The sequence below is a fragment of the Sarcophilus harrisii genome, chromosome 2 (genome assembly GCF_902635505.1).
Source record: "Sarcophilus harrisii chromosome 2, mSarHar1.11, whole genome shotgun sequence".
Classification (NCBI taxonomy): Eukaryota; Metazoa; Chordata; class Mammalia; order Dasyuromorphia; family Dasyuridae; genus Sarcophilus; species Sarcophilus harrisii.
This window is the reverse complement of record NC_045427.1, coordinates 55600391-55621243: the sequence shown is the minus strand read 5'-3', so window position 1 is coordinate 55621243 and position 20853 is coordinate 55600391. Positions and strand designations below refer to the sequence as shown.

Here is a 20853-nt window from a genome sequence, read left to right as displayed (position 1 = left end):
CTCACTATGGCTCATAGAAAAACAACGTTAACTCAACATTCAGTCTTCCTGTCTAACCCCCTCCTTCTCCAACTAAATCGAGGCCTGTGAAGCCGGACAGCTAGGCTCGAGACAGAGCGGGTATCGCACAAGCAACACTGCCTTCCCTGGGAATCCACAAGGGGGCAGCCTTTCCCGTTGCAAGCATCCCTCCTCTCGGCAGAGGGAGGCCGGGATGAGAGGTCAGCAGCCCCAGCCTCGCGTGAGCCACCAGTGCCCCCTGCTGGGGCTCCCAGGCTCTCCCCAGCCCTACAAGAGCAGCAGCAGCCAAGAGGACCGAGGGCAGCCGAGAGGACCGAGGGCAGCCGCTCCTCCCCGGGGGGCTCCAAGTCCCCTCCCCACAAATCAGCAGAGGCAGGCTGGGTGTTTGCATCTTTTATTCAGAGGCTCCTCCCTTAGGCTGCCTGTCGGCGGGGGCAGGATCAGAAGGGCTCTGCCACAGGCCCCATACGCACACCCGTGGGGGGAGGGGCGGCCAGGCCTGGGGAGGGGGAGGGCTCTGAAACAAGCCTAACAGCTGGCCCGGGACACCTCCCCCTCCCCCCTCCGGACCCGGCGCTCTCCCCCAAAGCAGTCCCACATATGGGCACAGCGTACAGGGCACACACGTGTAAACAGGGCCTCCCTTCTGCACTGGCTTAAATTAAAAAAACGTATAACTTAACGGGGCTACGGCCTGGCAGTGCGGGGGTGGGGGCCCCCAACCCCCTGATCGGGGCCAGGCTTGCGGCGGGCCGGGGCCCAGAGGCACCCGCAGCTGCGGGGGGAGCCAGGGATCGGCAGGGCGCCCGCTTCTGCAGAGCTCGGAGGCCGGGGGGACCCCACGGGAGGGGGGGGGGGGGGGCCCCGGGGGGGGGGGGGGGGGGAAACTGTGTGAGGGAGGGGGGAAGGAAGGAAGGACCCTCCGCCCTTCTCCCCTTCAAGGCACTTGGGTGTCAGAGACGAGGGTCGGCGCCCTCCGCCCTGGCGTGGCGGGTCATACCAGGGAGAGCTGGACGTGCTGACCACCCAGGGTCCGGCCATGCTCCTCAGCCACAGCCCGCCGCGCGGCGTCCAGGCTGGGGAAGGTGACCAGGGCGTCTCCCCGAGGCCGGCCGCTGAAGCTGTGGAGGACCAGGACAGAGTCTGCAGGGAGCTGTGGGGGACAGGGGAGCAGGCGCTGAGTGCTCGCTGAGGGCCCCTCCATCACAATCCCCCCCGGCACGTCCCGAGCACAGCCCCTGGCGGGAGGGGGCAGAGCAGAGCAGGGGAGGCCCGCGCCCACCCGCCCCCAATCACAGCCCCGGCCCTCGTTAGCTGATTGGCGAGAAGAACCAGGACGTTAGTGCGCCAGGCGGGGGGCGAGGGCCCCGCGGCCGCTTACCTTGGCGGGTCCCTCACAGCTACAAGCACACCCACTCTTTGGGGGCCTGTAGGACAGGGCGGGGGGGGTCACCCACTGGGACCAGATTGGCGTAGTCATCGGGGGCAAGCTACGGAGGGTGACACAGGGTCAGGGCGGGGCCGAGCCGCCGGGGAGGGGGCTGGGAGCGAGCAGAGCCGCCATCCTGGGCTGCCCGGGGCCCAGCTCGGAAGCCCCCCTGGGGAGGGCCCAAGCCATCCCAGCATCCCGCGGAACTCCCCGGCCCCCTCCGGCGGCCGCCCGGGGACTCTCACCTGGTAGCCCTGGAAGAAGCTGAGAATGTCCTTCACCCCGGCCGTGTACGGGAGCCCCTGCATCCTCACCAGCGCCCCCGGCTGCTGCAGCACCGAGGCGGGGGCCGGGGCCACGGCGGCCGAGGGAGCCGTGAGGTAGCCCACGGTGGTGGGGGAGACCGGGGGGCTGAGGGGGAGAACGAGAACGGGACGGGTGGGCGCCGGCGGGCTCGGAGCCTGGGGCGAGGCAGGGAGGGAGGGCCCGCAGGGACCACCCGGGCCAGGCAGAGGCGCTGACACAGGAGGGGAATGGGCAAAGGAAGGCCCGGGGGGGTCGGGAAGGGCAGGGAAGGGCCAGATTCCCTGGGCAGGCCCCGTTCCTACCTGGGGTAATAGGTCGTGTAGTTCATGTAGAGCTGAGTGGCCGGCGGGGGGTAGTAGGTGACGGGGGTGGGGGCTGAGGGAGCCCGCGCTGCAGGGAGAAGGGCTGACGGAGGGTAAAGGGCGGCCGTGGCCTCGGTGGGGATCACGGCCGTGGCCGTCTGGAAGGCAGCGTACGTGGGAGGGGAGAGGCCTGGAAACAAAGAGCTCGAGTCGGCTCTGGCATGGGGGGTTAGGGAAGTGACCAGGAGCCTGGGTCTGCCCCCCACCCAGAAGCCTCACTCACAGGGCAGCTTGCAGGGTGGGGGGGACATGCCGCTGCGGCTCAGGGTGCCCCCCATCAGCACCAGGCTCATCTCCTCCCCTGAGCAGGGAAAGACCTCCACGTAGCGCTCTTTCATCATCTTTTTGTGGCACCTCTGGGCGGCCACGAGTGCTCGGTCTGCAGATTTCATCTGGATGAAGGCATCCCCCGACGGCCGGCCCTGCGGGGCCGGTGCTTGCTCAGAGCCCTTCTGGGGGGCCCACCTCCCGCCTCAGTGCTCCCCCCCGCACTCCCCCTCCCGTGCTCCCTCTCCCCCAGCTCACCTGCTGGTTCAGCACCATGTGCACCCCGTGGGGCCGGATGTCCCCGGCCGCCTCCCCCAGGAAGCCCAGGATGTCGTCGATGCTGGCCGTGTAGGGCAGGCCCCGCAGCCGCACGCAGTCCCGCACACCTGCGCCCGCCAAGGGGAAGGGCGCGGGCAGCACCGGGATCAGGGGGGCCGGAAGCGTGGGGATCAGCGGGCTCGACGTGTAGCGGTTCAGGACCTGGGGACAGGCGGGCAGAGCGCGCGTCAGCGGCCGGCAGGACACGGCTGCCCCGCCTGCGCCCGGCCCGGGCCCGTACCTGCTGAACCTCGGCCGCCGTGCTCCGGAACAGCTCGATGTAGCGCTTGCCCAGGATGCCCTTGTGCTTGCGCAGCGCGCTCTGGGCCAGCTCCTCGCAGGCGAAGAGCGCGAAGGCGTCCCCCGTGGGCCGCCCGTCCGGGTAGCGGACGAAGAGCAGGCCCTCGTGCCCGCCGGTCACCGGGCACTCGGGCCCCAGGAAGGCCAGCACGTCGGCCGGGGTGGCCGTGAAGGGCAGCCCCCGCATGCGGATGATCACCTGGTCCTCCCGAGACAGGAACTGAGCCACCTCGTGGGACGTGCCTGGGGGAAACCGAGCCGGGTTGGGAGCCAGAGGGGGGAACGACGGGCGGGGGCTACACCTGGGGTCCAGCCCCGGGCTGGGGGCCGCTCCCCGACGCGGCTCCCTCAGCTGCAAGGCGGCGTCTCCCGGGCCCAAAGAGCCTCCACGGGCTCAGTCAGACAGCTCGGGGGGCCAGCTCTGCCCCCTCCCCTTTCTATGCCCCCCAGCAGGTCACTCACCCCCAGCGATCTTGAGGAACTCTTCCCCCGAGGCCTTGTACACCTGCCGAGCGGGACGCACACATCTCCCGTGAGCCCGGCGTGAGCTCGGCGCAAGCCCCCCGCCCAGCCCCGGCCCCCCCACCCGTCCCCCCACACACACCTCGATGTATCGGGCACCCATGTGGTGCTTGTGCCGCTCCAAGGCCAGGTCCCTCTGCTCCGAGTCCACAAAGCGGACGAGCGCTTCCCCGTTCCTGCGGCCCTGGGCGTTCAGGCACAGCGCGACGCCGCCCCTGGGAGCCCGCGAGAGGGAGCGTCAGGCCCCACCTGCAGGCCACCCTCCCCCGCCGCCCCCGCCCTGTCCCCCCTCACTTGGCAATGTTGAGCCCCTTGAAGAATCGGGCGATGTCCTGGTCGGAGGACTGCCAGGGGAGGCCTCTGGCCCGGACCACGGTCTCGTTGTCCACCACCTCGGCCTTGCTGCTGCAGGGGGACACACGGGGGCGTCAGGGGCCCTCCTCGGGACCCCCCCGGCCCCCGGCCCTGTCCCGATAGCTTACCAGGGTCCAGAATCGTACTTGCACTTGACGATTTCCGGTTCTGTGAAACTGTGATCTGAGAGAGAGAAGTGGGTGAGCGGCGGGGGTGGGGAAGAAGGGGGGACGGACGCAGCAGCGGGGGTGGGGAGGGCAAAAACGGGGGGTGGGGAGGGCAGACACAGCAGGGGGCGGGAGCACTCACTCTGTTCCGAGAGGAGATGGCAAATGATGGTCACCATGGTTTTCACTTCCCACACACCAAAGTCATCCTCAGCAGCATCTGTTTCTAGCCCCAAGTCTGGGAAGGTGGAGATGGGTGAAGGAAAAGCCCTGGTGGAGGCGTGAGCGAGGAGCCCCAGACCAGACCCCCATGGGGCCCACCACGGCCCCCGGACCCGCACACAGGGCACGTCCCCTCTGCCCAAAGCGGGCTCCCCCTCGCACCCCCTCCCCCCCCCCAGCGACCCCGGGAGGGCAAGGATACTCTGCGCCATGGCGGCCACGGTGAGGTCTCGGGCCGGGCCGGCCTCGGGCCGCTGCGCGTGGAACTCCCTGCGCAGGTCGTAGAAAGAGAAGAAAGAGCCGGGCAGCACCAGGTTCTGGAGGCGAGGGCACGGCGTGAGCTGGGGGTCAGGAAGCGGAACCCCGCGAGCCGCGCCAGCCCCCCCGAGAGCCCCGGCCCCCCTCACACCTTTCTCGAAGCCTCCGGGTGGAGGACCTGCCGAACCAGGAGCGGCCCATCCGTGCAGAGTGTGTAGGAGCCCCCGCCCAGGAGCTCCACGTCCCCCAGGACCAGCTGTGAGAACTAGGGGAGGAAGACCAGGGCCGTCAGCACGGCGCCAGAGCCCCCGGCCCGGAACCAGAGCCCCGACCCGATTCCGAGGCCTCAGGAAAGGTCCGGATTTCCAAGCCAGCCTCGTCCGGCTCCCCTGTGGGACCAGCCTCCACTCTCTCCCCCCTGCTTCCTCCCCAGCGGCCTGGAGCCCCAGGGAAGAGGCCTTGGGGGGGCCCAGAGGGAGGCACTGGGTTGTAGGGCATCAGGAGAGCGGCCCCTTCTCTGTCCTGGGAGCTGGGAAGGAACAGGAGGCTCAGGATGGCTCCGCTCTCTGCACTTGGCAACCCCCCCCGCCACTCCTGGGGAGCCGCTCCTGGGCCAAACCAAGCCCCATCCCCCAGCCCAGAGTACAGGAGAGTCAGCTTTCTTCAAAGACTCGACACCCCACTGCCTCTGAGGGGGTCTTGGAGAGCAGTCCCCCCCCACCCCCCCAGAACTCCCTGCTCCCCGGGAAGGCCAGGACTCCAGGAGATCAGGCCGGGGGCAGCAAAGCAGCCTTAACCTTGGCCGCGCCGCTCCCCCCCAGCCCCCAACGCCGCCCCTCGGGTGTGTGTCCGGGTGTGTGTTTGCGCACACACAAGCCTGGGTGCACAAGGCACGTGGCCACATCTGTCCACATTAAGCAAGGGAATGGAGAGGATAAGGGAACATTCAGGCTGAAAAACTGGTCCAGCAAGATTCTGTCACCGGGCCACACCTGGAGAGAGAAAGAGAGAGAGAGAGAAAGAAAAGAGGGAGGAAGGGGGAAGGAGAGAGCGAGACACACAAAGGGGGAAGAGGAAGAAAAGAGAGGAAGGGGGAAGGAGGGAGCGAGACACACAAAGGGGGAAGAGGAAGAAAAGAGAGGAAGGGGGAAGGAGAGAGCGAGACACACAAAGGGGTAAGAGGAAGAAAAGAGAGGAAGGGGAGAGAGCGAGACACAGGGGGAAGAGGAAGAAAAGAGAGGAAGGGGAAAGGAGGGAGTGAGACACACAAAGGGGGGAGAGGAAGAAAAGAGAAGAAGGGGAAAGGAGGGAGTGAGACACAAAAGGGAGAGACAGAAAGAGGGAAAGGAGACAGAGAGGAAGGGGGGAAAGAAAGACATACACAGAGACAGAAAGAGGAGAGAAAAGAGGAAGGGGGAGAGAGACAGTTAAAAATGGGGGGGGGGGAGAGAAGAACCAGAGAAAGAGGGAAAGGAGACAGAAAGAGAGACAGGAAGGAAGGAAGAGGTGTTGGAGAGAAAGAAAAAGAGGGAGGAAGATGTAAAGGAGACAGAGATGGAAAGAAACAGAAGGAAGGAGGAGGAGAGGGGAGAAGAGAGGAGGTGGGCAGAGCATGGGGTGGCAAGGGGGAGAGAAGCTGGAAGCAGACTGGTCCGCCTGCCTTTGCAGAGACCAGACAGCTACTACCTGCAGCCAGTTCAGATGGGAAGGGGAGAGGTGTGGGGCAGGAGGGAAATCCGGGGACAAAGGCCTCCCCAGCAGAGTTTCCGTGGGGGTCCGCACTGGGGCAGCCAGGGGGACGTGGGCAGCTGCTCCACCTGCAGATGGCGAGCACCCACCTCGCAGGGTTGGGGCAAGGACCAAGACAGACATTTACCTTAAAGGACTGTGATCGCTATCCAGAACGAGCCCCCCAATAGCTCCAAGGAGTGCCTGCTAGCAGAAGGCCCACCCCTACAGGCCCGGCCCAACAGCCGCACCTCCCTCCCCATCCCGGGGCCCACAGAACATTCGGGGAGCCAGGCCGGGAACCCCAGGGGGGCCGACTGGGGCCCGACAGGCTCAGTCCTGCCTGCACTGACCAGATGTAGCCACAACTACCACCGGGCCCCAGGTCTGCCTGCCCAGGGGCACCCAGAGCGCAGCAGGACAGACTGGGACAACCTCAGGGGTTCCCTCTTCCCCCAGAGCCGGGGGAGCCTGGCTCGGCCCGGCTCTCCCAGTGCCCCTTCCCCAAGGACAAATTCCCGGGCCCTGTGAGCTTTGGCCCTGGCTGTATTGACATCCACCGAGTACCAGGTAGTGTTTGCTCATGAGACTGGGGGTGGGGGCAGGGGGATGGGAGAGAGCTTCAAAAGCCTCCTCCTTGCCTGGGCCTCAGTTGCCTTGACCCACGTTGGGGAGGGGGCCCAACCCTGCCCAGGGCTCGGCTCCTTCCCCTCCCTGGCCTGCCCCTGTCCCAGGGTTCAGTAAAAAAAAAACCCTCTCATTGGAGAGTGGGCCCTGAGAAGGGAGGGCACCAGAGGGGGCAGGCTCTCAGGGCTGGCCAGGGTCTGCCATCCTGCTTCCCCCCCCAACTGCAGGAGGAAGCTGCCGTTCAAGGCCCTCTCCCAACAGGCTCTGGGGCACAGGCCCGCCCTCCTGTCCCTGGCGATTCCCGGCCCTGCCAGCCTCTGCCCTCAGCTCTAGCCCACTGCCCCCCCGCCAGGGTGTCAGCCCCCCGGAACTTCCGGCCCTGCTCCTCCTCTGTGCCCGTAACTGCACACGGCTGGGCCCGGGCACGCGTTCCCACGTCCCTTCGGAGGGCAGGGCCCAGCCCCGCTCTGGGCACCCTCGCACAGGCCCGTAACTGGCCACTCCGACAGGCACTTAATAAATGCTGAATCCGGTCCAAAGCCTGCTGTTTGAGGAGGGGAGAGAGCAGCCGACTTAGGCAAGAGAGCCCAAGGGCCGGGGGCAGAGGCGGCAGCCAGGCTCAGACAGGCCCGGGCTCGCGAAGGCGGCTCCCCCAGTTGGGCGTCTGGGCTGGGCCAGCCTCCACAAGGGGAGCGTTCTCAGGGCGGAGGCCCCTGCCCACACACCTTCACTGGCAGGGCTGCAGCGGGGCTCCCAAACGTGGGACCCAGAGCACAGAGAGCGGGCCGGCTGCCAGGGAGACGCCGTGGGGGAGGGGGGGAAACGTGCACTTATCGGGCACCTACTACATACTAATGCGCTCTTCTACAAGCATTATACTACACTCACAACTCTGAGGTTGTGGCCCTATTATTCTTGTTTTACAACTGGGGAAATGAAGTCACTCGCTCAGCACCACAAACCTAGGATCAGAGGCGGGACTTGTACCCTGGACTTCTGAATGTCAGGAAATCCATCCTATCTCCAACTGCCTCCAGGGCAGGTGATGAAGAGCTCTCTCAGCGGGACCCCCTTCTGGGGAAGGGACAAAGGAAGGGGCTACTGGGAATAAGGTATCAGAACTCCTACAACATACAAGGGCCTGTGGAGGATGGGGAAGGACCATTCCCAGTGAGCCCTGCCAGAGATGGGATCTGAGAACTGGGGAGCACATTGGCGTCCCTCCTCTGGCGCCCTTATTTTAAAGAACCAAAGACCTGGGATCCCAAGGCTAAGACTCCTTCCACTAAAGGGCCCCCTCCCCTTTTTACCCCAGCACACACCTAATCCCCTATCCCCTAGGATGGAGGAGAGAAGCTGGAAGGGTGGCAGAGGAACACAGCATTACAAAGACGGGGGTCACAAATACATTCAAACATGATACAGCTCCAGGTCACAGGAACCTCAAAAGTCAATGGAGAATCCCCTTTGGGAACAATCCCAAAGGAAGATGATGTGGGAACCCCCATGACCTTAGGGGATCAGGAAACCATCCCACCTCATCTTTCTCACTCTAGACTCCCCACTCCCAACTTCTGTGCTGATCAAGCTATTTCCATTGGAAAGGAGAGGGAGGGCGGATCGTGAGTAATGAGTCACTTTCCCTTACCTATAAACTGAAACCCCTTTTTGGGGAAGGGAAAGGGGGGGGGGGTGACACACAAGGAGCCAGCCACTGAGCAAGAGCTCAGCTCCCTAGTGGGAATGTCATGAACACAGATCTCACTGGCATTGCAGCAACCTTGCCTCAAGGGGGTGGGAAGGGAAAAACGGGTTCCAGGTCACCCGTGATGCTTAAAACCCACTCCCCCAAACTGTTCCTGTTCCATCTGCCTCCTGAAAGTAAAAGGGACATTCTCCCCGAGGCAAACAGCCCTTCCAGCTTTTTACCCATTACCTCTCACTATCTCCCAGAGATTATCTCCTTTTTCAGGGAGGAACCTCTGGTCTTGTGGACAGGAGAGATCATGGTGTTGAGTAATCTCATGGTCCCTCTATGATTAAATAAATCCCCCTTCTGAACAGCATCTCCTTTTTGATTCATGAGCAATAGCTGGTCTCCCTAAGGTTATCTCGTCCCTCCCTCCTGCTGTTCCCTCCCACCCAGGGGTAAAGGATAAAAATCTAGGTTTTCTCCCCCCAACTCGGGAATCCGGGGCTGAATTTTCCTCCCTAGTGACCTGGGATATGAATATATGGTGGATCTGGCCCTCGGAGAGCCCAAGCCACAAGCCCAGGGGCAATTCAGTCAGCAGGGAGCCAAGAACCCAAACAGCCTGTCCCTACGACTTGATCCTCCCTGTGCAGAGGTCAGGGCAAGGTGCCATCGGAGAGAGGGGTGCGAGAGGGAAAAGCCACCCAAGCTACCAAATCCTAGAGGAAAAATCCCCAGCGCCCTCTTTAAGATGAGGAAACTGGGGTCCAGGGACGGGACTTATTCATCTGAGGCTTCATAGCTAAACAAACGGCCCCGCCAGGTCTCCGGACCCTAGATCTGCCCCCCCAGAGCCTGTCAGGCGCCAATCGCAGGAGCCCAGGAGGTGACCCCTGGGGGCCCTGCCCCATCAGGGTGGGGAGCAAGACGCGGGGCCTCCCCGAGGCCGGGCGTCCAGCCGAGCGCTTCCGGGGAGCAGCCTCGGGAGAAGGATTCCCCCCCCCCCCCCCATGGGAGACAGCCCAGCCTCCGGGCAGGGGGACCCGGATGGAGGAGCCAAGCCCGGGCCTGACGCCGGCCAGGCCCGTGAATTACAGACTCCGCCCAGCCGGGCCCACCCACCGCCCCGGGGCCTTCCTGGCATCCCACCGGCCCAGCCGTCAAGGGGTTCGCAGCAAAGGATAAATATACCCCCAGCGGCTGGCGAAACCGTGGGCAGGCCCGGACCTGCGCGGTGGGAGGGGGCACCTGCCCGCCCCCTCCCCGCGCCCGGGGCAGGGGACCCGGCTGGACAGGAGGAGGGGCACCCCCAGGCCTGCGGCGCTGCCCCCCCTCCGCAGAAACTCCCACCCCTCCTCCGCTGAAAACCATCCCAGTCACCGAGAGTTTATAACAACAGAAACTCGTTCTACTGCCCCGGCAGGTTTAGCGCGACTACAAGGGGGCAGCCACCCCCCCCCCCCGCCCCAAACAAGCTGCAGCAGCAGCAGCTCTCCCCGCCCCCAAACCGCCGCCCCCCCCCAGGCTGGGGCTCCCCCGGCCTCCCGGGGTGCCTGACGCTGGGGGGGGAGCTTCCCGACGGGAGAAAGCCCGGCCGCGCGGGGGCAGGGGCAGGCGCACGTGCTGTAGGGGGTGAGGAGGGGCGGGAGACGGGACCCAAGCCGCCCAGCCCGAGGGGGCGGGACCCCAGCCCGCGCCAGTTAACCCTTCACCTGCTGCAGCACTTTGTCCAGCGGCTCGGCCCGGCCCAGCCCCTCCGCGCTCAGACCGCTGGCCTCCCGGCACTGCTCGCTCAGCTCGCTGTCGTCCGCGCGAACCAGGGACTTGTGCAGGGTCCCCACCTGCGGCCGCCGGGGAAAGGGGGCGGTCTCCCCCGGCCCCCCCCACCCCCCGGCCCCCCCCCGCCCCCCGCGCGGGCCCCCCCCCCCCGGCCCTCCCCCGCCGCCCCCCCCCCGCCCCCCGCTCAGCCCGCAGCCGCGCCCCGAGGGCAGGGCCCGCCGCTGGGGCCCCGGGCCCCCTTCCCGCCGCCGGGGCCCCGCCCGCAGCCCCCGTCCGGCCGCCGCCGCCGCCAACCACCACCAACCACCGCCACCGCCGCCGCCGCCCCGGGCCCGCCGTCCCTACCTTCCGGCTGCGAAGATCCACAACTTGCCACACCAAGAGAATTAGCTCCCGCTCCTCCGAGCCCAGCTTAGCCCCCAGAGCACCAGCGGTTGCCCCAAACAAGACCACCAGGGAGTCGGGGTGCGGAGGCGGCGGCGGCGGCGTCATGGCCCGGGGAGGGGAGGGCTACAATCAGAGACACGGGTCAGCGCCGGGGGGCACCCGCGGGGCGCTCCGGGGGACGGGAGCGGGGGGGGGGGGGGGGGCGCGGCCCGGACGGGGCGGCCCTACCTGAAGCCAGGGCTGCTGCTCTCCGCGGCCACCGCCGGCCCCGCGCCCGCCGCCTCGCCGCTCGGGCCCGAGTGGAGGCGAGGTGACCGTGCTCGGGCTCTTCCCCTCTGGCTTCATGGCAAGCGCCCAGGCAGCTCCGGCTCCCCCCACCGCCCCCGCCCTCCCAGGAGTTACCTGCCCCGGCCCGGCCCACGTGACTGGAGGCGGCTCCCCTAGGGAGCGGGCATTGGCTCCCGGGGGGAGGCGGAGGAGGGACCTGGGGAGGGGAGGATCGGCCCCGCTCAGCTGGCCTGATTGGTTTGGGGAGGGATCCGAGCAGGAGGAAGAGGAGGAGGAGGAGGGAGGAGGGAAAACGCCCGCCCCCGGCCCCCGGCCCCCGGCCCGGCCTCGCTCCTCCGGATCCCCCCGCGTCGGGTGGAGAAGCCCACGCTAGGCCGGTAGCCTCGCACTGGCCTCCGCGCCAGGTGCGCCCAGCTTCTGCGTGCCCCACCGGACGAGAGAGGGGACGGACCGCAAGGTCACGTTCTCCCCCACCTGCTGCCCCTTCCAGGAAGCGCGCAAAGGGGGGCAAAAGGGAGCCTGGGCCTGCCTGAGGTCGCCCGGGGTCAGCAGGGCCTGCCCGGGGTCAGCTCCAGGTCAGCCCTGCCCGGGACCGCTTCCCCGGGCTTGCTTTCAGCGCTAAAGAACAGGACAAAGATCCTCCCTCGTTCTGTAGCTGCTGAGCCAACCTTCGGGGCCCCGGACTGCAGGTAACCCTGACTCCCATCAGTGCTACCTCCTGTTGGTTAAGGGGGCGCGGGTCCTGGCCCCCTGCTAGATTGCACGCTCCTGGCGGGCAAGAAGCAGGTGTTCCCCATCTCTGAATCCCCCTGCACCTTCCCGATAACTCGGCGTGAGTGCCCGCCGTCCGAAGAATGGGTGTCTGTGAGGCCGCTTCTCCGGCCCAGCTCACTTGGTGGGTCAGAGGCTGCTTAAGCTAATGCTCAGAAGGGCTGGCTTTCCCGGGCCTCGCCAATTAAAGATAACTTCTAAGGCCTTTAAGCCAGCAAACTATCTTGCACACACTGCCTCTCTGGAAGTCGGGTCTCACCAAGCTCCTCTACAGTATTCTCCAGTCACTCCCATTCATCACCTGCAGGGTCCAACACCCAAATCCTCCCATCACAACCTGGTCTCTTGCTACCTTTAGTCACACCTTCCTCTCAGATACTCCAAGGCCTCCTGGCTCTCCCTCCCCCGAAACATGCCACTCGGGTCAGCATTTCTACTGGCCGTCCCTCACGCCTGGAATTCTCCCCCCTTTCTGCACCCCCCCAGCTTCCTCCCACCCCAAATAAAATCTGACTTTCCTTAATGGCTTCCCTCACACTCCCCGCGAAACATCCCGTCTGTGTCTTGTTCCCATCACGGCCTCCTCCGCTAGACGGGAAGCTCCTGGAGAGCAGGGACTGATTTTTTCCGGCTCCCCAGTGCTCCCCCAGCTGTCACTCAGTAGGTGTGGACCAGATGCTTACGGACTCGATGGGTCTAACCCCGGGAAGACCCGGAGTGTGAAAAGCGCATAACGCGCATGTGAACCTCATGCTCTCCACCACTCGCCGGGATCCCGAATGCAAATGTTGCCGCCATTTTAGGGGCCAGAAAAGGGATGTTGGGAGTCAGGAAAGGTCACATCGGGGTTGGACGAAACAGATCCTTTACCCGACCGGGGGGAGGGGGGAGAGACCCGGGCGCCCAGAACCTAAGAACTGAAGGGCTCCTGGAGTCCGGGACGGCAGAGCGGGCAGGGACCCTCCGGCGGTCCAAACGCCCCCCCCCCTATTTTTTTTTACAGATTCCCCTCAATGAATAACAAAGAACGGATAATGGCTCCGCCACCCGACAGGTGACCCCGCGGGCCGCCCAAAGCCAGCCTGGGCCAGCCGGCGACCCCTCCCCCCGCAGTGCCAGGAGTCCCGGGCCGCGGGAGCACTTCTGGAGCCCCCAGGGCGCCTGGGGGCAGGCCCGGGGTGGGGGACGGGGCTCGGGATGAAGGCTCCCGAAGGCAGCGTGGGGTCGAGCCCGGCTGCCGTTGTAGAAAGGGCTCTCCCCGAGGGTTGGAGCCGGGCCCTCCAATCGGGGAGGGAGCCGCCGGCCAAGCTGCAACAGCCCGCCCGGGGGTCCCCTCCCCCTCTCGGAAGGCGCCGGGCCGAGGGAAAGGCTCCCTCCTCCCCGGGCAACGTCCGGGCCGAGTGGGAACCGAGAGCGGGGACGGGCTACAGGGCCCCCGGGCCCGCCTACCTGTACACCTGCCTCCCGGGCCGCCGCAGACGCCCAGCCCCGTCCCCCAGCGCCAGGCCTCGGCTAATTTGTAAGCTGCCGGGGCGGGGAGCCGGCGCGCTCCTTCCGCCACCAGGTCTCCCCTCTCCCGAAACTTTGGCGCTCTCCGGCCGGCGTCCGGAAGCTGGGAGCGCCCGGCCCACGTGCTCGCCCCGCAGGTGAGCGGGCCGACGGCTCCCCCGCTCCGCCCCGGGCCCTGCCCCGTCCCGACCTCCCTCTTCCTACCCTCCTCGGAGCTCCGCACCCAAGCCTTCTCCTTCCCGACATTCCCGGCCTCTTCCCGCCGTCCCCGCTGCGCTCCGCGCCCCTGCGCGGGCTGCTGGGACCCTGGGGGGGGGGCTCGCTGTAGGACCGTGCGCGTCGGGAGCGCCTGCTTCTTCGCCGGCCTGTGCCCGAGGCTCTCCTGGAGGGCCCGGGAAAGGTGGGGAGGGGGAGCGGAGCATTCGTGTGGCGCCCGCTGCCGTGCAGGGGCTGCGCTCCGGGCTTCGGAGGTTCCCTCGTTCGGGGGGCCCTGGAAAGTGGGGAGGGGGGCGCTCCGCTACAGGAAATGGGCACTTATGGAGCGCCTGCTGCTGCGCTGCAAAGTTCCGAGCGCTTTTCTCGTTGCGCGGCCCTGGGAAAGTGGGGAGCAGAAAATCTCACTGGAAAAGACCAGTGCCTACTCTTGCAACTGTTGGAAGCACGCTACTATAATCTCCTACGAGCGGCGCTTGCAAAGTGGGGAGGGGGAGATCTCCTGGAGGAAGAGAGCAGGTCGCTCTTACTCGTGCGCGGGAGCTGGGCTAACCCCCCCCCCCATAGTATTTTATTTTTCCAAATATCTGCAAGACGGCTTAGCATTCACTTTTGTGACACTTTGTGTTCTAGCTTTTTTCCTCAGCCCCTCCCCAAGCCCGCAAGCCGTCCGATGTAGCTGAAAGTGCGCTGTGCTTTGGGGGGCCCGGGGAAGCGACTCTCACCTACTAAAGAACGGGCGGGGGAAGGGAGCCCGGAGGGACTCCCCCGCAGGAGCGCCACACCTTTGTCCCGAGGCCAGGGCGTAGAGCTCGCAGTCCCCGCCCCCGGCTGCTCGAGGGGAAGGCCGGGATTTGCTGGATGCCCTCTCTGCCCGCCCCCAGCCCGCTAGCTAAAGGCCCCCGGGTCCCCCTGGAGAGGGCCCGGCGGTCTCCCCTCGCGGCCGGCCCCTTGCAGCGTCCTCCTCCACCCCACGGACGCGGATTGTCGGGGACCGCGGGCCCGGCGGGGGACTGGCACCGGGGCGGGGGAGCCCGCGGGAGACGGTTTGTTTGGCTCGGGCGAGGAGGTCCCTGGGCTCCGGTTGCCTGGGAACTGAGGAGGAGCCGCAGCCCCGCCCCGTCGCTGAAGTCGGGGCCGCCGGCGTGCGAGGGAGTCCTTGGGTGTGCGGGCGCGAAAGGGAGTGTCCGGCGTGCGCGGGCAGGGAAGCGCACGGGAGGGGGGCGGGTCCTAGCGACCCAGGGTCTGGCAGGCTTGTACCGAGCGAGCTCGCCTCTTCTTTGTGTGGGTGCGCGGCGTGTGTGCGCGGCTGCCGGCGGGGTCTGGGGGAGGGGGGCGCTCCATCTTCCACTTCAAAGCTTTGCCCCCCTTCGGAACTCGGCGTCCTCCATCTCCCCCTTTGCGTTCTTGGTCCAGTGAGCGGGTCCTCCTCACTCCTCTGCAGGTGTAGGATATCGCGTCTGATGCAAGTCTTAGAAAAGTCCTTTTCTACAGGATGGCTGGGGGAAAGCAGAGGGAGGGATGCACAAGGAGACTTTAAAAGGCAGTTTATGAAGACAAAATGTGTCAAATCTATTAGCAAAAAGAAGGATTTTGAATTGAACAAGTTTTTATTGATATGAAACTTTTAAAGCGTCTGCTATGGAGGGGAGCTCCCAGCCTGATGGGGAAGACGAGGTGGAAATAGCAAGATTCAGGGTTAAGTTCGAGAAACAATCACCAGAGAGAGGAGACGGTGCAGTTTTAAGGAGGCATCTTGTAGAGAGACTTTGGCTGTGATTTGAAGAAAGTCAAGAATTAGAATTTCCCAGTCTAGAATAGACCCAAGTCTGGAATTGGGAGATGTCCGGTCTAGAATTTCCAACTGCCTGTCGGACCTATGGAACTGGATCCAGTCTAGGAAACGCCTAAGACTCAGTCTGACCAAAACTAAGTACGGCTCCCCTTCCCTGTTACTGTGTAGATCATACCTTCCGCCTTCTCATCCCCCAGACTGGGATCATGGGTGTCCTCCTCAGCTCTCCCCTGCCCCCAGTCGGCAGTCGTTTGGCAAACCTTGTCATTTTACCAGCAGAACAGCTCTCCAGTGTTCTCTCACCACCACAAGGTTGTATCTGGCTCTTCTTGCCTCATCTGGTTTTCTTTGCAAAGATGCTGGAATGGCTACCCATTTACAGAGAAGGAAACTGAGCCAAGCGGAGTCAAGCTAGTAAGTACCCAAGGCCAGATTTGAACTCGGGGAGGTAGTTTTTCTGACTCCTGGAGGTCTCTCTGTTTCACCCTCCCCCCCCTTAAATATTCATTAATGCCTACTATGTGCCAGAAATGGTGGTCTACCTTGGGGATACATAGACAAAGGTTAGCCCCTTTGAATGGGTAGATTTTTAGAATCATCAATGTAAAGATGATGATAATTAAATCTTTGGTGCTGATGAGATCACCCAGAGAAGAAAGTATAGAAGCAAAAGAGAATTCAGGACAGATGCTTGTGAGAAACTTTTGTTTCGAGGCAGTGAATTGGAGGAGGATCTACGAAAGGAGAGACGGTGGTCTCTCAAAAACCTAAAGAGAATGTGGAGGAGAGGGTAATCCCAAGAGGACGTTGGCTTTGGTGATTGTGTGGAGCAGTCAGTGGAGTGATGAGGGAAGGGGATAAGGAGAGAATGAGACAAAGTGAAAGCACCTGCTGCAGGCTGGCCTTTTAGGGAGTTTAGCCATAAAAGGTGGAAGAGATAATAGGCAGGCCGGGACTGGTGATGGGAAAGTCAAGGGAAGATTTTTTGAGAATGGGAGAGACATGGACATGTTTGTAGATGGTAAGGAAAGAGTCGGGGAGAGATTGAAATTAAGTGATCGAGAAGACGACGTGGAATGGGATTGTTTGAACAGGTAGAAGGAATAGTCTTTGTAAGGCTCATCATGTGAAATGGGTGAAGGAGTTAGTGGTAAGAGACATGAGTGACGTGAAACATGGAAGAGAACCAAACAAGAACCTCAACTGAGAGCGAGTGAGGGCCATGGCAGGTTGGAGGAGGGATGTAAGGATTTGGAAGAGCTGCTGTGGAGAGTGGGAAACTGAATTGATAAGGTTTAGTTGGATTGCCTGACGGTCCAATGAACAGCTCAGTTAAATAAAAATATATTTGTAGCGGACTAGTGAGAAGGGTTGCATTATCCTCATCACCTGAAGCAGATTTTTTTGTTTGGAGCTTCCTCTCCCTCATTGAATAAATACCAATGGCTTCCTCTCATTTTTCAAATTTTAATTTATTATTAATTTGTGAAATAAAATGAGAGTTTCTATAATTTTTGTAAATAATATTTAATTTTTTAATTACATGTAAAGTTTAAGATATTCATTATAAGATTTTGAGTACCAAATTTTTCTCTTCTCCATATTTCCCCCCTCCTTGAGATAGCAACCAATCTGATATAGGTTATGCATGTACAATCATATTAAATACATTTTCTTATTAGTCTTGCAAATAATTTTTTTTAGGATGAAATATAAAATCCTTCCTGTACTATATCTCTAGTACTTAGCACAATGTATGGCACATAGCAGGTGCTTAATAATAAACACTGGTCAACTTTGACTGATGCTCAAAACAGCCCTCCACAATTCCAATAGATTTGGGGTTTTTTGATTTTTTGGTTTTTGGTTTTTTGCTGAGACAATCGGGGTTAGGCGACTTGGCCAGGGTCACATAGCTAGGATGTGTTAAGTGTCTGAGACCAGATTTGGACTCGGGTCCTCCTGACTTCAGGGCTGGTTCACCACCTAGCTGCCCCCAATAGACTTGTGATGGAAAGTACCATCCATGTCCAAAGAGATAGACTGAATGTGAATCAAAAAGTATTTTTATCTTTGTTGTTTGTTTGTTTGCTTGTTTATTTTTCTTTCTTGTGTTTTTTTCCCTTTTGATCACTTTTCTTTTGCAGCATGATGAATATGAAATGTCTAAAACAGTTGCACATGTTTAACTATATTGAATTGCTTCTATTAGGAAGTAGGGGAGAGGAGAAAAATTGGGAACATGAGATTTTTGCGAGAGTGGATATTGAAAATTATTTTTGCCTGTATTTGAAAAAATAAAATACTATTTTAAAACAACAATCCTTCACAAGTCTGTCATGTAATTTTTATTATCTTTGAGGAAATGGATGTACAGAGCCAGAAAACTGACTTGTTCAATAAAGGTCAGTAAGGGGGAGACACTTAAACTCGGGTCACTTCTGAGACATGGATACATTGGTGGACAGTAGGGAATCGACCAATCTAGGAGAGAGGATGGGATGAGGATCACTCAGGCACGTAGAGGCACTTGTGCTGGGTTTTGGGGATGCAAAGGTAAAAAACTGCCCTTGTCTCCCACACGCTTAAAAGGAACCACCTGAACACCTAAGTGAAAAGACAATAATGCTGAGAATAACTGGCAGTCATGGTGCCTGCTGTGTCCAGACACAGCTAAGCACTGCCACAGCTTCCTTTTTTCATCCTCATAGGAACCCTGAGAGGGAGGTGCTATTATTATCTTCATTTTACAATGAGTAAACTAAGGCAGAGAATGGCTGGCCAGGGTCACCTACTTAGTGAGTGCCTGAGGCTGGCTTTGAATTTCTGTCTTGACTCCAAGCCCATTGCTTTATCCACTGATCTACCTAGCTGCCAGAAAATATTTATTAAGGGCTACCGGCATTTTGCTAAACCCTGGGAATATTAAAAATGCCCAAACATTTCTTAGCCTCAAGGATCTCCCTGGCTAATGAGGGAGACCACATGCAAATAATTATGTACATAAGAGATATTAGAGTAAATGGAAGTATCTGGTACACAGACGGTAACTGGGAGATGGGGAAAGTCTCTTGTACAAGGTATCAGCCTAAAGCAGAGCCGACCTGGCTAAGTACTGAGAGGGGCAAATACCTCAAATAAATTTTTATTTATTATTAAATTTATATAATTTAATAATAGCCTATTACCAGCTAGTTGCCAGGTCTTCCTATACTGCTGCCTTGACCCTTGCATCTTAACCGGGGATCTCCACTGTTACTCCCAGGCTTCTGGCCCCCTCCCCACCCACTTATAGATATACCTGCCCAGGACCGATAATTGAGACCACAATACCTTGACTGCCCGGGAGTGTATGACAATTTGCTGTTCCATGGCCCTTCGGAATCCCAGTGATTAAATCAAAGGCTGCCTAAAGAGATCCTCCAGGCCCTGATCCCCACTCCCACCTTTCACATCCTCAATCTTTCCCCCATTTCCCTTGTGTCTCAAGACAGAAATCTGCCTCTCCTGGACCACTGCACCCCTGGCCATCCTCCCTAGCATAGAATGGAACCTCATTATTCTTCCCTTCCCCTCCCTGAGCCAAGATGAGTAGACCCATTTCTAGCTTATTACACTTTCCATATTCTCTACTTGGCAATCTCTCTCCTTTTGAGTTCTGCTCCATTCAAATATATTGGTGTATCCAGATCCCTGTGGCTGTTCCATCAGCCACCATAATCCCACTAAATTATTCTAACTTTTTCAGGAATTCTGTCTCTAACCCAGTTTTCCTCTCTGGTAACTTTCTAAGTAGAGAAGTTGATACTTCAGATACCCTTTGCCTCTCATTTAACCCCCTCAACTCTGATGGATACTTACAGCTGATCCTTGAACTTCTCTTCCCTTACTACAAGTGTTCCACCTCCATCATCCATCATTCACCCTTAATCGTCCCTTCTTCTGTCTCTCCCAGGGCTTCACCTAAACCTTGCTTTCTCAGGTCATCACCTGTATTCTATCTCCCCCCCCCCCAATTCTCTTGGAGTTTTCTCCCTCCTCCTGAAATCCCACTTACTCAGGCTGGATGTCTTAGTGTTAAGCTCAGCTCCCACCTTGTCCTGTCAATTCTGCCTTCATCACTCTGTGAGCCCCTGAAAGCAAGGACTGACCCAGAACCTTTCTTTGGGTCCCCAGGGCTTAGTATAGTGGATGACACATAGTAGGCACTTAATTATTAAGTGACTAATGTCTTCCCTTGCTGCCCTCTGACCCTGGTCTCTTGCCTGGACCGCCACAATGCCCTGAGGTGTCTGCCTGCCTCAGAGCTCCCCTTGCCACTGTCCAGCTGACATTTTCCTACCACACTGATCTTCCTGGACCACAGGGATCCATCCACATTTCTGATCATATCACCTTCTAGTCAGTAAACTCCAGGATCAAATGTAAAACCCACCATTTGGCTTTTAAAACCCTCTATACCCTAGTCCCTTCCTTCTCCTCCCCTCTTCCTTATCCCACTTCCCCAGGGAGTCGATGCCATTGATCTTTGCTCTCTGCTCCTCCCCTCATCACTTTATAAGACCCTCCATCTTCTAACTTTAAGCATTTCCCCTGGCTGTCTCCTCATGCCTAAATTTCTCTTCTTCCTCATTTCCTTCAAGTCCCAGCTAAAATTCCTATTTTTGCAAACAAGCCTTTCTCAGTTCCCATCCCCACAGAGCATCCCCAGTATATCCAATATCTCGCTTATGCAGAGTTCTTTGCACGTTCCCAGAATACAGAAAGTGGGCATTTTGGGGTTTGGTTTGTTTTATTCCCTGTGCCTAGTGCTTAGCCCCCTAGTAGCGGCTTGATAAATCTTCATTGGCTTCCATCCCTTCAAAATCTTGTCCTGATAATTACCCACTGAACACTTTCTTCCATCCTTTTCCCTCTGTTGAATGGACACTCATCCCTTTCTAAACTTCAGTCCCACCATCTAATTTCTCTTGCTCCTGGATGCATGTTTGGATGGGAAAAGTCCTGTAAGCGGGTTGATGGAGATGACTGCCAATGTATTTGATGTAGTCACAACTGTTGGGAGCCATCGATCTTAGATGAAGGAACCCTCAGGTCAGCCGCTCTGACCCCCACTTAGAACCCAAATGGGGCCCACAATCCTATCAGAAGTGCGGTTTGAACTCGAGCCCGTTCTCAGCTCTTTCCCTGGTAACAGAGAAGCCTGATTGATTTCTCTGTCCCACTGCCCTCAGCATTTGTTCCAAACCAGCTACAGTCGCTCGGACCACTGACTTCTCTAGGAAGAGAGCCCCTCCTTGCAGCCTCCCACCTCTGGAGTCTTCCTTCCTTCCCTTTCCTGCCCCTTCGTCACACCCAGTTTGTTGCCCCCCAACTCTCTCCTCTCCCATGTTCCCTGCACCCTGCTGCGAACATGATATTCCCAAAGCATAGGGAACTTCACCGATTCCGTTTTATACGGGGAGATGGCTGGATAAAATAGGCTCCACTGAGGGACTCTTAGATCTGGCTCCTACCCGTTTTCCCAGCTTTATTAT

At 60.1% G+C, this 20853-nt stretch overlaps 1 protein-coding gene across 5 annotated transcripts; it reads right to left on the bottom strand.

Annotated features, from left to right (window-relative positions):
* Positions 1-890: 890 nt before the first annotated feature.
* Positions 891-13410, bottom strand: ESRP2 (epithelial splicing regulatory protein 2). 5 transcript variants are annotated; one of them, XM_031950225.1, is made up of 17 exons: positions 10969-11132; positions 10699-10863; positions 10287-10415; positions 4678-4791; positions 4471-4585; positions 4189-4284; positions 4008-4062; positions 3820-3930; positions 3608-3740; positions 3466-3508; positions 2945-3246; positions 2644-2865; positions 2342-2540; positions 2059-2248; positions 1696-1861; positions 1403-1511; positions 1067-1142 (listed from the first exon to the last, which is right to left on the bottom strand). In XM_031950225.1, the coding sequence occupies exons 1-16, from the start codon at positions 11083-11085 to the stop codon at positions 1422-1424; spliced, it is 2247 nt and encodes a 748-aa protein (XP_031806085.1). In that variant the 5' UTR covers positions 11086-11132; the 3' UTR covers positions 1067-1142; positions 1403-1421. The 5 variants fall into 5 exon arrangements, with proteins under 5 accessions (XP_031806086.1, XP_031806083.1, XP_031806087.1 ...); XM_031950224.1 differs by having other exon boundaries at positions 1091-1174; XM_031950226.1 differs by lacking the exons at positions 1403-1511; positions 10969-11132 and adding an exon at positions 13249-13410 and having other exon boundaries at positions 891-1174.
* Positions 13411-20853: the final 7443 nt, after the last annotated feature.

Coding starts and splice junctions, on each gene's coding strand:
- ESRP2 (XM_031950223.1), bottom strand. CDS start 11,085: ATGAAGCCAGAGGGGAAGAGCCCGAGCACGGTCACCTCGCCTCCACTC. Junction 4,063..4,188: donor CCATCTCCTCTCGGAACAGA/GTGAGTGCTCCC, acceptor TCTCTCTCTCAG/ATCACAGTTTCACAGAACCG. Junction 2,249..2,341: donor CCCACCCTGCAAGCTGCCCT/GTGAGTGAGGCT, acceptor CTTTGTTTCCAG/GCCTCTCCCCTCCCACGTAC.